The 13944-nt window shown below is 50.9% G+C and overlaps 1 protein-coding gene across 2 annotated transcripts in view; it reads right to left on the bottom strand.

Moving 5' to 3' along the window:
• CFAP57 (cilia and flagella associated protein 57) overlaps positions 1-13944 on the bottom strand; it is an 85012-nt gene that overhangs the window by 22795 nt on the left and 48273 nt on the right. For both annotated transcript variants that reach the window (XM_040469890.1, XM_040469889.1), the window contains exons 19-22: positions 10399-10515; positions 8914-9048; positions 8688-8831; positions 1509-1641 (exon numbers count right to left, since the gene is read on the bottom strand). In XM_040469890.1, coding sequence (XP_040325824.1) covers positions 1509-1641; positions 8688-8831; positions 8914-9048; positions 10399-10515 — 529 coding nt within the window. The remainder of the gene's footprint in view (positions 1-1508; positions 1642-8687; positions 8832-8913; positions 9049-10398; positions 10516-13944) is intronic.

The following is a 13944-nucleotide window of genomic DNA, read 5'->3' as shown; positions in this document are numbered from 1 at the left end:
TGAAGATAGGTAACACTCACAGGATGGGATGGGACAAGGTGAGCTGGAGGAGAATTAGAACAGGATATTCAGAAATGGGATGGTGCGATCCATCCCAGAGCTCATTTGGAATGTCAGGCAGCTAAAAGTTTTTACTGAGCATTGCTGAAGGTAGGATGTTGGTTAAGCAGTTTATCTTTATTATTTGGGCCCAGCCTGAAATGAAAACAAATTATAACACAAAATTCTATATGCCCACATGTTTTTATATCTTTACTTTTTGTTCCACATATATTTTTCCATATGCTGATTCTGCCCACACATTTTAACCTGTGAGCAAAATATTTTAATGATGGAAGACCTTAGAAATAGAACAGAGGAAAGGGTTATATACAAAATTGTAAAGGATTTATACACAAGGTCATCTATAACTATTCACTGCCTGACTTAGATTTTTTTGTTTTGTTTTTTTTGTTTTTTGTTTTTGGTCTGTTAAGTCGGTGTTGTCCTCTGTGTGCATATACGATGCTCACTTAGTATGAGCATAGATATAAACCCACCAGCTTTTTTTTTTTTTTTAATTTTCAACGTTTTTATTTATTTTTGGGACAGAGAGAGACAGAGCATGAACGGGGGAGGGGCAGAGAGAGAGGGAGACACAGAATTGGAAACAGGCTCCAGGCTCTGAGCCATCAGCCCAGAGTCCGACGCGGGGCTCGAACTCACGGACCGCGAGATCGTGACCTGGCTGAAGTCGGACGCTTAACCGACTGTGCCACCCAGGCGCCCCTCAACATCCGTTTTATAAGGATCCATGTGATAAGTTTCTTACAAAATGTAAGTTTGTCTTCCCTAGGAAAAAAGCCAAAAACCTTCTTTTGCCATAAATGAGGACTACGTAAACTCTCATATTTCTTTGTTTCTCTTTTTGCCTCAGCTGTCAGAAATTCAGAGGAACTTTAGGATATGATTGCAGTAATTAACTCATTTAACATTTCTAATGTCATTCTTTCCTCTTTCCATTTAAGTAGTTTCTAATATTTCTTCTTGTCTTTATTTTAACTGTACAGGTCCACAATCCCTTATCTGCAATTCTCAAGTGCCAAAAGCTCTAAATATGTAGAACATTTTAAAATTTATGAAGTTCAGTGTGAATATTCATGTTTCACTACAGAAATACGAATGTGTTTGATTTCAGGGACCTGCCTCAGACTCCTCTAGGGATGTTATATAATATGCAGTAGATAGTAAGCTCTTTCTAAAATTGGGAAGATTCTGAATTCTAAAACCAGAACTAACCCCAAGGATTTTGGTTGTGCACATGTTTGAATGTGGCAAGGGCCTCAAAGATCTTTTGGACAGCAGGTGTACGGCATAGAGAGGTTCCCAGTAGGCCATGGGGTAGATGTGACCTGATACAGGAGGACACTGGGGACAGGCAGCTGTGGAAGCCAAACGGAGATCTGCTTGTGGCTGCCATTGGTCCCTTGATCCCCAAGTTCATCTCCCTTGGCCACTGGTGACGTTACCTGTCTCTGGAACATCTTGTGGTCGGATTTTCTTGGTCAGTTTCAAAGCTGCCTCAAGGTCATAGACTTGGGAGCGGGTGAACTTCAGCTCCCTACGGAGCTCATTGATCTCCTTGATCAGGGAGACATTTTCCTGTAGAAAAGAAAGAAGAGAGAGTGAGTATGGATGGATGAGTGATGAATGGGCCCAGGGCCTGCATCTAGACCCTTTCCAGCATCAACGATGCTTTTCTAAGCACTTCATATGAATTTAAGTGCATTGAAGTATCATAATAACCCTATGAAGAGATTCTATTATAATCACAATTTTATAGAAGAGGAAACTGAGGCATAGAGAGGTTATGTAATGTGCCCAAATTACATAGAGAGCAGGTGGCAGAGCCAGGATTCTGACTCGGACAGTCTGGCTCCGGAACTCTGAGCTCTTAAAATACTGTGCTATCCTTTATTCATCTTTCCCCATTCATTTGTTGAATCTACACTTTTTTTTTTAAAGTTTTTTTTGTTTTGTTTTGTTTTTGAGAGAGAGAGAGAGACAAACACAGTGTGAGTGAGGGAGGGGCAGAGAGAGGGAGACAGAGAATCCCAACAGGCTCTGCAGTGTCCGTGTGGAGCCTGATGCGGGGCTCGAGCCCACGAAACTGTGAGATCATGACCTGAGCCAAAACCAAGAGCCAGCCGCTTAACTGACTGGGCCACCCAGGCACCCCTGTTGAACCTAAATTTATATGGTATTTGCTATGGCCCTGGGATGAAGATAGAAATAAGAAATGGTTTTTGCCTTCAGCAGCATACTGTTTACTGAGGAGCACAGAAAAGCAAATGAATAATTAACATTTGCTATATCCATTGATAGTTCACTTCTCTTGTGTTTGACAAATATCCATCCATCCATCCATCCATCCATCCATCCATCCATCCATCCAATATTTACTGAGTACTTACTATGCTGCACTGTACTGATCTGAGGTATACAGAAAGTTAAGACCTGGCCTCTGCTCTTGAGGAGCTTAGGGCTTAGCGGGGGATCTAGGCGTAATTGAGCGTGGCAGCCACCTTGATGCAATGGAGGGGTGGGGCACAGAGCTCTGCCCGAATGACCAGGGCAGAGTCCTAGGAATTGACCCCTGGGCTGAGGCTTGAAGGAGCTACCAAGGAGAGGGTAGAGGGGGTCGCACACAACTGGAGTAGCAAGAGAAAGGCAGAGAAGTAGGACATGGCTGGTGTGGGGGGACCTGCGGTGGTTCTGTATCCCGGACACAAAAGGCGGGTGCAGAGGAGTGAGGGTGTGGAACCTGCTGGGGGCCTGTGGTGAGGGCTCTGCACCTGGGACCAAGCAGTCTCTTCTCTCTTTCCTTCTCACACCTCAAATCTGCCTTCTTTTTCACACTCAGCCTGAGGGCATCGGGGCAGCTCCATGGAGATGTCCTTGTCATCATGGGTCCAGAGAGGGACTGGCTACTTTGCTTTTAGAGTACTCTTTGCTTGGCTTGTCTTCAGCAGTGCCTCTCATGTGACAGTGCAAACGAATCACTTAAGGATCCTGTTAAATGTGGCTTCTGACTCGGTAGACTTGGGGCTGATCCTGAGATTCTAAGTTTTGAGCCAGCTCCTAAGAGAGGCTGCGGCTGGCCTGAGGGCCAGGCAATCCATGGGTAGCAAGGCCACTGAGGGTTGGAATGCCAAAAAAGGCCAATGCAGGCCACATAAAATGGACCTGTGCCAGGAACAACCACCACTTTGGACACTGTCTCCATAGCGGTAAGCATGGAGTCAGCCCAGAAAACAGGGTGACCCCAAGCACTATTGTCTGTGAGCCATGACAACCACTTTTCTGTTACGGGGATATGCCTGTGGAGCCCAAGTGGGAGCAGGGCCTGAACTGGGGAGACCCTAACATATTCTTTCCCTCCAGAGCCCCTTTATCTGAGCATGTCAGATATACCTTCAGATTTTCAGTATATCACTTAATTTCAGTATTCCTCGTTAAAAAAAAAAAAATTCTCTCCCTCTTGGATGAGATGCCCAATTATTGCTGATCCCTCGTTTTCAGGCTGGGCTTTGTGCCTTTTTTTCTATAAAGTCAGCAGATTTCTCCATCTGATCTTTTACTATTTTAACCAACCCAGGCTTTAGTGATGAATCTCCCACACTTCCTTTCCAGATGCTCTCCAGCAAAACTCTCTGCCAGTTTCCTCCCCTGAAACCTCTCTGCGCTGACTTTCTGTCATGACGTGATCGATTAAATATGTATGTATTTGGTTCCAAGACCTTGGACCCTACCTTGCACGTAAGAGGCGCTCAATAAATATTTGTGGAACGGATAGCAAATGAATAACTAATGCAGCAATATCAAGCCGAATAAGATGAGATTCTTACTAACAAGGAAATTACAAACCAGGGGTAAAGGTTGCGTAGGGGAGAAGAGACAGACGGGAGACACAGGAGGGCCCACAGGGAACTCAGGCAAACTTCCTCTGGCTCGGGGCTCTGTCCACTCCCCTACTTCATGGGCATCACTTAGCTTTCCCTTCTCTTGCCTCATTCGGTAAAGTAACAGTAATCAGATTGAAGATTAGAGACTGAAGGTACCATTTGTCCAGTCCTCCCTGGCCAGGTCTTGAGGTACTTCTGCATCATATTCATCCGTTTTATCACTAAGTCCTGTCAATTCTGTGTCTGAACTGGATCTCGTGTTCACCTTTCTTGCTGTCCATTTGTAACCCAGCTCTCAGCATCTCTCCCCTCTATTACCATAATGGCCCCAAGTGGAGCCCTTGCCCTAGTGTCTCCCCACCCCCGCCCCCCTCCATCCTTGACAGTCCTGCTTGGGACTTGGCTCCCAGTACTTTTTGGTGTGAATGCCTGTTTCTAACCCACTGCCTCTATGATGCCTGCCACCCTAATGGGCCTTTAGGATAAGACCCAGTTCCCACTAGAGTGTGATCGAGACCCATGAGTTAATGCAGCCCGGTTCCCCATTCTGTTCACTCATTGTTTTCACTCGTTCATTCATTCACTGACTCTGAAAGCCTACTATGCACTGGTCACTGTGCCAGGCAATGGAGGTCCAGCTTGGATGCAATGCTTAGAGAGGCCATGAGAGTCTGAAGAGGGGCGCACACCCAGTGGGAGAAGGACTTCCTGGGGAGGTGGGGGAGAGAGAGAAGACTGTTTCAGGCCTGGGAGCAAGCAGGATTCGAGGCAGTAAATGCTGGATGCTGCTGCTGCTGGTAACAAGAGTAATCATAACTTCAAGAGGTGACCGGATCCCTGCACCACGGCAAACATTTTGCATGCAATAACTCATCTAATCCCCAGGACAACCTTACGAAGAAGGTGTTATTAGACTCATTTCCCTATGAGGAAACTGAGGCCGAGGCAGTGCTTCAGTGGTAGTAGAGCTGGGATTTGAATCTGGTCGTGTCTGCCTCTGAGTGCTTGCGCCTCTACAACTGTTGTCTCCTGGACTCTCCTTTCCACCTGTCACGGACGTCACCCCATTCCAACACCTCACGTCGGATGACGACCATGGGAGCCCCCAAAAAGTACAAGTTGGGCTCCCTAAAGTGCTTTCTGGGGTGGTCTGTGTTCTGGAGAATCCAGAGGTCACACTGAGGTCCACTGTATATGCCTTGGGTACCTGTGTGAGTTTAAAATGTGGACGCAACAGGTTTGCTGAGTCTTCTGTTCCTGATCCCTCCTTGGTCAGGACCACCTACAAAAGCCCCTCCAACCCTCCAGCCCCCCACCCAGCTCCTCTGCTGCGGGAAAAAGTGACCTGGGGTCCATCACATGCCAGGTCTTGGGGTCTGTAAGAGTGACTGGCTAGGGAATGCTAAGTCCATTTCTATAGACAACCTTCTAAACAAAGGAGCCACACAGAGAGCCCTGGCAGGAACTGACCCTGACGGAGCCTTCGGCCCAGAAAGAAGGAAGGGAATACCTATAGCACCCCCTACTGGCCTTACCTATGTTGGCAGGGCCTGCCTGTGTGGAAGAAGCACGCAACACATGTGCTCCGTGGCCTCGGAAGCCCTGCGTCAGCGGTGTCCTTCCGGAACCCACAGTTGGTGGGGCGGACATCTACCTAACCGCCCAGATGAGGCATCTCTCTGCTCCTCTCTCAGTCTTCCTCTCACATCCCACTTCTACTCTGAGTTGTTCTTTGATATCACAACTTACCCCTTCTGAGGTCTTCTCATCTCCGCTGAACAGACAGTCATCTCCAAATGGGGTGCCCCGCCTCCTGCCTTGTGCCAGCAGCCTGTCCACCCTGCCTACCCCGCTACCTGCTTCAACCTTGGGTGGCAACTGCTTCTAAGATAAACTTGCTGCTTCTTGGTGTGGCAAGGAAAGCCCTCTCCGGGAACCCTAAGCTACTCACTCTCCAGTGGGCTTTTTCTTCTTGCCCCGGTGCTCTGCAATAAAGGAGGGTCTGGACGCCCGGGTCCCCAGACACCCCACAGGCCTCACTCTTCCCTGTCTGTTCTCAGGTGTTCTCTCTGCCTGGAAGCCTCTTCCCCCCACTTGCTCCCTGCTGCTTCTACTTCCTGTTCAAGGCACAGCTCAAATGCCTCTTCCCCTAATTGAAGCCTGCCTCTATGCGGGGCACACAGCACTGGATATACCATACAAGCAGTGCTTATCTGTATCTGGTTTCAGTTTCCTACCACGAACTGCTGAGGGCAGGCGTACTACCCCATTCATCTTGGAATCTTCCATGGCCGGCACAGAGTGTGGCACATAAGAAGCCCTCAATATTGTGTCCTGAATGAATGTGTGTCCTAGTTGTTTGTATTCAAAGCAACTCTTATTTTCTTATCGGCAAGCATGCTGGAGAACGAGTGGAGAGGCCCTGCACTCCTGTATGAACATATAAATGAGCCAGTGACCTCATTTTCTGTGTTTTCTAATGAGTATCTGCCTTGGCCTTCCTTGACCTCTTTGGACTGAAGCCCCAGGACCTTGGTACCTGCGGATACAGGTCCTTACCAACACAGAGCAAGGCATCAGGTCCCCAGGCCACCTGCCTGGTCCAAGCTGTGATGGCCTTCCAGGCTCTTCCACTGATTTCTGCCTTGGTTCTTCAGTAGGTCTTTAGGTTGGAGGACAGGAAGGGAGATAGCATTTTGGAGCACCTATTCCATACCAGGCCAGTGCCTAATGCTTTACATTAGTTCTCTCATTCAATCCTCGCAGTAACTCGCTGAGGCTGGTACTTTCTTCCCCATTTTATAGACAGGAAAGGAGGTTCCTGGAGAAGTTAAGGAATTTCCCCAAAGTCTCCCAGTAAGAGTGGTTGAGGCAGGATGAACCGGGTTTAGACAGTGTCCATTCTTGTTTCTCTTGCCCTGACACCTTGCCTGGTCCTGGCCTGGACCCTCTCCTTCAACTTAAGATCAAAGAAGGAAACAATTTTTATAAGTAAAAAGAGTAGCTTTGAAAGTCTGTCTCCCTCCCTTTCTTTCCTTCCTTCTTCTCCTTCTCCCTCTTTTCTCCTCTCCTTTGCTTTCCTTTCTTTTCTTTCCACCCTCCTTCCCTTCCTTTCTTCCAAACAAACTCTGACCCAGAGCCCTCTATGATAAGCAAGGAGTCTCCTTGGTTAAGGGGCGGGGACCCAGAACCCTGTCTGCTGATCCTGTCTTGCTCCCTGCAGTTACCTGGGGTATGTTTATGGATCCACAGGGCTCCACAGCACACGAGTTTACCATGCTGCTCCAGAAAACGCTCTTCTGGGGATTCCCCTGGCTGTTGGCTCCCTCCACCAGCCCTCAGGGAGCAGTAGGGCTGGGAAGGGGCCCTGCTGTGTCTCCTTGCCCCTTCTACCATCTCACCCTGCTTCACAGGAGCGGGCACGTGGCCTCTGGGGTACCTGGGAGCCAAAGACCTATGCCTGACCTGAGTGGCCTCGTGCCAATGCTTGCACCCTCTGCCTGGCTGGCCTGTGGTCTTCACTTTCCTTTTCCTTCTCCAGGGACTGGCATTTGCTTTACCCAAATCCGCTTGGCGTGGAGAGAGGGACCCCACCCCTGGAGAACCCTTCAGGCCTGTGCTCTGCTGGCAGGGCGCAGACGAAGGCACAGCGACGCCACCGGCTGTCACCTGCTCCTGTAGTCGCCCTGGTCCCACTGCCCGGCATGCTGCACTCCGGGGCTCCAGTGGGCTCTCCATGCCTGGGGGGCCTTGACACCGCCAGCCAGGGCTCAGTGCATCAGCTGCTGGTGCCAAAAGGGTGCCACCAAATGGATGCGCTCCTCTCTCTGGGCTTCTGACCGCTCTCGCGGCCAGGAGCAGGGCAGTGGTCTGATGGTGTCGGGGGCTGGTTGTGGGATAGACGGCACAGACCCACCACGCCTGGGTCCCACCGGCCTGAATCACAGTGCACCTATGTGGGGACTGGCTGAGCTGGGAACTGGTTTGTTTCAATCTGCGGCCCATCCCCATCCCGGTATTTTAATTATGGCATTAAAGCAATATAAACATAAAAAGGTACGTGCCTTATAAATGTGATTCTGATGTTCTCTTTTGATATTAAATCGCATTAATTGCCTCAGACGATACTGATACTCAAACAGAAATCTGGCAGAAGAATCCTGATCGGCAGTGCTGATCAGTGGAGGCGGCAGTAATGGGGTCAGGCTCTCCGGAGAGCCTGACGAAGGATCCCCGGGGAGGTGGGTGTAGACACAGTGAGGCCAACACGAGAGGTGGGTGTGGTTGGCTTTGGACCCAAGAGATAAGGGAAGGGACCTGAGGCCCAGAAAAGGTAGAAGAGGTGTGGAGATGGGTGTGTCTTGAAATACAAGCAGCAGAATAAAAAGCAGCAAAGGAAAATCAGGTGAAATAAGAGTTGGAAACTACAGAAAAGAGGAGAGAGTGACTCTGGAGAGCTGGATGGAGGGCCAGAGCGGGGCAGGGGGGGGGGGTGCAGGACACAAGAACACTTTGGATAAAGAGGGGCGGAAAAAAGGAATGGGTGCCTGGTGAAGTGGTCGGGGGGAAGGGTGATAGAAATGAACGGGTATTGGCGGGGTAGGGGTGGGCATGGAAACACCTAGAAAAAACATGGAGAGGCTCTTGGCCATGGTCACAGCCAGGTCAGGCTCCGGGAGGTCAGAGGAGAGGGCTCAAAGAGAAAGGTGTAGAGAAAGCTACATCTGGGGGATGCGCAGGTACCTGCATGATGCGGACATAATCGGTGCGGCGCAGCTCGCTCTCCTTGACCACCTTTTTCCTGAGAGTGGCCAGGTTTCTCTCCAGGTGCTCCCGCTGACGGGCGTACTCCTGCTGCAGGTCCGTGTTCAGCCCTGCGATCTCCACCTGATGGGCCAGCCGGGCTTCTTAAGGAGGGAGCGGGGACCCGGGAGAGAAGGGGGGTTGGGGAAAGGGAGGCAGAGCTCACCATGTCTGCCTGCTGCACGTACTTCTCAAAGAGAGCTCGGACCTTCTCCTTCAGGAGCCGGGGTTCCTGGATGTACGCTACGCAGTTGTGAAGGTCTGTCTTAAACCGTCTGACCAGCGCCTCCAGGTCCCGCTCCTGCAATCAGAAGGACTTAGTCTGGCACCACAGGGGCTCTGCAGGGAGCGGGCAAGGGCGCAGGCAGAGGCACATGGCAGCAGGAAGACAAAGGACACCTCATCTGGGACTCAACAGTTGACCGCCAGGGCCCGCAGTGGACACAGACACCTAGGCAGGTGTGTAGCCGAAAGACAGACGTACTAAAACTCGGGGGTGGCTGCCTGGACAGCCTCATGTTTAAAAGGCCGCACGGCAACTCCTGGATTGCCTCTGGGTCCCTTTCAGGACCACACCTTAAAAGATGAAAGGCAGCGTGAGTGGTCACCTGATTCCTTCCTGAGCCAAGACGGATCGTATTGCTTCTCTCTAGTGGTCCTTGGGCCAGAGCTCCCATGTCCCCCTTCTTAGCTCACCCAGGGTTTATTCTTCCAGACAGTCAGGAGGGCTGCTGTGGGCGAGTAGTGGAAACTTGACCAGATTGGGCAGATCGGTCCAGCTGCAAACTTGGGCCAGAGGCTCGTTCTCCCACCCTCCTCTCGCTGATACCCATCCTCCTCTACCCCTGACCTGGAGGGTCTCTCCTCCCACTTCGCTCCCACAGGCCCTTTGTTCAGCTATCATAACCCTTCATCTTGCATTACAATTAATATGCACACACCGCAGATCCCCTAGCAACCTGTTCGGGTTGTAAAGGGCAGGACCTGTGTCACGCTGGTTGCTCTGTGGCTTCTACTGTTACCTAGCCCACAGTCGGTGCTTCATGTGGGGAATGGAAAAAAATCCATCTGATTCCACAAACACGATGGGGTGCCCTGTGCTAGGGAGTGGCGGCGCAGCCACGTCCCAGCCCGGGACCAGAAGACCTAGTTCCTTCCCAGGGCTGACTCTCAGTATACCACTTAGCTATGGGCACTGGGTGACTTTTCTTAACCTCCTCATCTCTCTGGCCTTATCTACCTTATTTATTACCTAAAGAGACTGGACTAGACAATTTCCGAGGCCCTCCTTGCCTCAGTGTGTTTTTTGTTTGTTTCTTTCCTTCTTTTGGTAGTCAAAACCTTTTGCCACTGACTACAATGACCTCTCTGAGCATATTCCTTCCCCGGGCCAAACAAGCCAATGCTGCAAGCGTCCTTATGAAACCGGCCCTGCTCCCTTTGAGCACTTCACCCAAAGTCATCTTAGTCTCAGTCATGTAGATTTGCATGGGCCTGAAACCAGGCAGGGCTGTGAGCAAGTGAGGGGAGAGTTAAAATGGGAACGTATCTTAGCAATGGGCTGGCGCCGTCTCTCAGAAGCCAGCTGCCCCTTGCAGACAGGTGCCAGATCCTAAATCCAAGATCTGCCAGACTCTGAAAATCCTCACACCTTCTGTCTCTCTCTGCGCATCTCCTGATCAGTGGCTCTTAGTTTCTGCCACAGTTCCGTGATGTTCAGCTCCAGCTGCGTGTTCTGCTTATGGAAACGCTCCAATTCTGCTTCCATCTACGGAGAACAAGGGGATAAAGTCAAGAATAAGAAAGTAAGGGAATACAAACAATATTTGGGAACTGAAGCCTGTTGGTGGGAAGGTGTCCCCAGCTACCAGGACATTTCTAGCTCCCACCTATGTCGTCTGGAATGAAACCATATTCCTAACTCCTGGCCACCCCGGTAGGCCCCCATCCCTTGGTGGGTGTATTAACCCAGATCATGTGTTTCTATAGCCAGCCTCAGAACTGCCCCCTCCGAGTTTCCGTTCCTTCGGCCACGCTGATGACCTTCTTTTCTTGACTCTCACGTACTGGGACCTGGAAACTGAGGCAGGGTTCTGCACAGAAGCACCTTCCTTGCCTACTTTATGAAACTGTGTGAGTGAATCTCGACGCTTTGGGGCCGCAAGCCATCAGAGTCGATCCCAAAGCACAACGTTTTAAGGGACCAGCAGGTAGGCGTCCCCAGCCTAAGGAACCTCCGTCTCATCACTCTGCTGAAAAGGTTGTAAAAGTACAGCTGAGGAGACTATCTCATCTTCAAAAGAGAAGGAAGAAGCCACCAATGAGCTTCTGAAAGATTTTTATTCGTTGTTGCATTTGTATTAACCACAGACGCATGAATGACAACTGGAGCTTCTGATTAGGACGAGAGCAGGTGGAGGTGAATTCTCAGTTGATCCGACTTCTGCCAAAAGCCAAGTGAGGTTTGCTTGACATACCGTATCTGGTGGACACTAGTATTCCTGTTAATAGAGAGGGGCGCTATTTTGGGGGGATGGGACAGGTCACTGGGTTCTTTAGTGGCTGGACGGAGTAGCTCCTCTAACCTATCCCAGGCCCTTCGGTCAGATTTCAAGGCTCCTGACCATCTTTGGGGGTATCGGAAAGCCCCGGTGCACCACATTCACGTTCTGGACACGAAGGCGCAGCTTGCAGGAGAATGTTATCAAACTTATAGGAAGAATCTGGATAGACAGAATAGCCCTTTGGCTCAGCGCCTGGCATGAAGTCAGCACTCAGTATTCATCTGAACGAGTGAATGCGCGGCCAGTGTAGAAGGCGAAGGGGAGCCACGGTGAGGGAGGAGAGGGGTGCTTGAAATAGCCTGCCTTCTGGAAGAGGAATGCAAAGGTAAACGTGCCACGCTGGTGCTACATCAAACCACCTTGTGCAGGACACAGGGAGTGTGGGGACGTGCGCGGCTAAAGAACGAACGTGTCCACTGGAGAGGGCTGGCGGCCACTACCGGCACGGGGATACAGAACTGATGAAGACAGAGCGTCCGTCTGCAAGAAGCCGTGAGGTCTAGAGGAATAAGAGGGAAGATCCAGGTAGAAAGTACCCTCTGTGTGCCGAGGACGCGGGGAGGCAGTGCCCGGAAAAGGGATGTTCAGTCAAGTTCCACAGGACAAATAGGTACCAGAGGACAAAGTGGAGAAGGGGAGTTCCAGGCAGAGAGAGCAGGCCACGCACACAGAGGCCCAGGGCCATGGGCAGCCGGGTGCCTCTCTGCCGGCTACAGGTGGTCCAGGGGGCTGCATGTGAGGAAGGGAGAGAGGGGCTGGAGCGGTCGGCTGAGCTGGATCATGCAGGACCCAGGGGCAGAGGCTCACGTGGGGAGAAGTTGTGCCTTCATGCCGCCCAGAAGTTTGGCCATTATCCTGAAATCTCAGAGCCCTGGCAGGTTTTACCCAAGGGGTGGCATGGCTTGCGCCTTAGAAGGCCTGATGTGGAGGTCCTACCGGAGACAGCACGACCGGAGCCGGGCACACCAGTCAGGGGTGAGATGGGGCCCAGACCAAGGGAATGGTGGCAGAAGGAGAGCAAGGCGCTTCTCCAAGGTCATGTCTGAGTGCCTACAGCTGGCTGTGCCTCTTTTTCCATGGTCTTCAAGCCAGCAATGACAGATTAGGTTAGAAAGGAAGTAATACGGGCAAAGCCTCAAAAGCCACTGAGAACAAAAATAACGTATTTCACAGAAAAATTGTGAAATATGCTGAGTTTGAATAGCTGGCCGGGCAGCTAGGAAACTAGCCAGTATGTGGGAACAAGTATCCTTTTCCTGGTGGAAAAGCCCCATCTACTTTTCCATGTGTTCTCCTCACACTCAGTGACTCTCGGTGGGGGTGGGGGCAGGAAACAGGTATTTTACCCCCAGAGGATATTTGGCAACATCTGGAGACATTTTTGGTTGTTATAACTCGGGGGAGGGGAGGGTTGCTACAGGCATCTAGTGGGCAGAGACCAGGGATGTTGCTAAATATCTTCTAGTGCATGGGACTCCCTGTGACAAAGAACTATCCGCCCCAAGACGTTAAAATGAGAAAACCTCGCACTAGATGAAAAAACAAGGGTGTGAAGTAAAACGATAAGGTTCTGAACACTCCCTAGGAAGCAGATAGTCCCATCGCACTGAAGAGAAGCTGGAAAAGTATACGTGCAGGGAGGTACCGAATCAAGGAAGTATTAGATTTTCATCCACGGAGGAGGGTTTACAGCTTCCTTCTTGGAGGAAAAAGAACTTCACACGAGATCCACAGCGGGTGGGCCAAATGGGCCTCTGACCTCCTGAAGGAAGCTCCAAGGTCAGAGGCCTCCAGGGGAGGAATCAGGTCCGGACTTCAGCCCTGGTGGTAACTGGCGTGGCGTAGGAGGGGCCCTGTTTGAATCACTCTCAAGGTGCAGGCGTATTCCCTGCTGAGGGTCAATGCCGTGGTGGTCGGCCCAGTTACTGACGGGAAAGTGAATAATCCTTCAGGTGTGTTGGGGTGGATAGTAACTGACCCAACTGTAAATCCACTTGACAAGTGAGGAGGGGGCCTATGGGATGGTGATTTCCAGGGGCTGGCAGTACACTGACTTTCCAGGCAAGTGGGGCCTCTGCTCGTTTCTGGGCTGCCATTTTTGGGCCCTGAGGTCACTCAAGAATGGCAGGAGGCCCAGATGAGGCAGCTCTGTGGTTGGCTGGGAACATCCTGCTTTTCTCCAGAGGCCAGGAGAAAGTCACTGGCACAATGACAAACCATCTCTGGACACTCTAGCCCTGGACTGATCCTACCACCTGGCTTCTTTCCTGGGCCTCCTAGAGAAAAGGCTTTGCTTTTCTACACCAGAGCTCCTGGGTATCCAGTTCTACTTGGGCCATCGAGGCTCTCTGACACACTTTACTTGTATCCTTGCTCAGCACAACGAGCGAACGTGGATGGGGAGTGGGAGGCCATTTTGGATAGGGTAGCCTGGGAAGGCTTCCCTGAAGAGGTGACAAAGGAGCCTCCACACGGAAGATACGGAGAAGCCGCCAGTCATAATCTGAGCACTTCTGGGCAGAGGGAGCAGCACTGTAAAGGTCCAAGATGGGAAAAGCTTGGCGTAGCCTCAGAACTGTCAGAAAGCCCTTGGGCTGGCGCTGGGGGAGGGAGCCTGGAGACAAGATTGGAGA

The sequence above is a fragment of the Herpailurus yagouaroundi genome, unplaced genomic scaffold (assembly GCF_014898765.1).
Source record: "Herpailurus yagouaroundi ecotype Mexico unplaced genomic scaffold, PumYag 77, whole genome shotgun sequence".
In the NCBI taxonomy this organism is placed as follows: Eukaryota; Metazoa; Chordata; class Mammalia; order Carnivora; family Felidae; genus Herpailurus; species Herpailurus yagouaroundi.
This window is presented reverse-complemented; position numbering and strand designations above follow the sequence as displayed.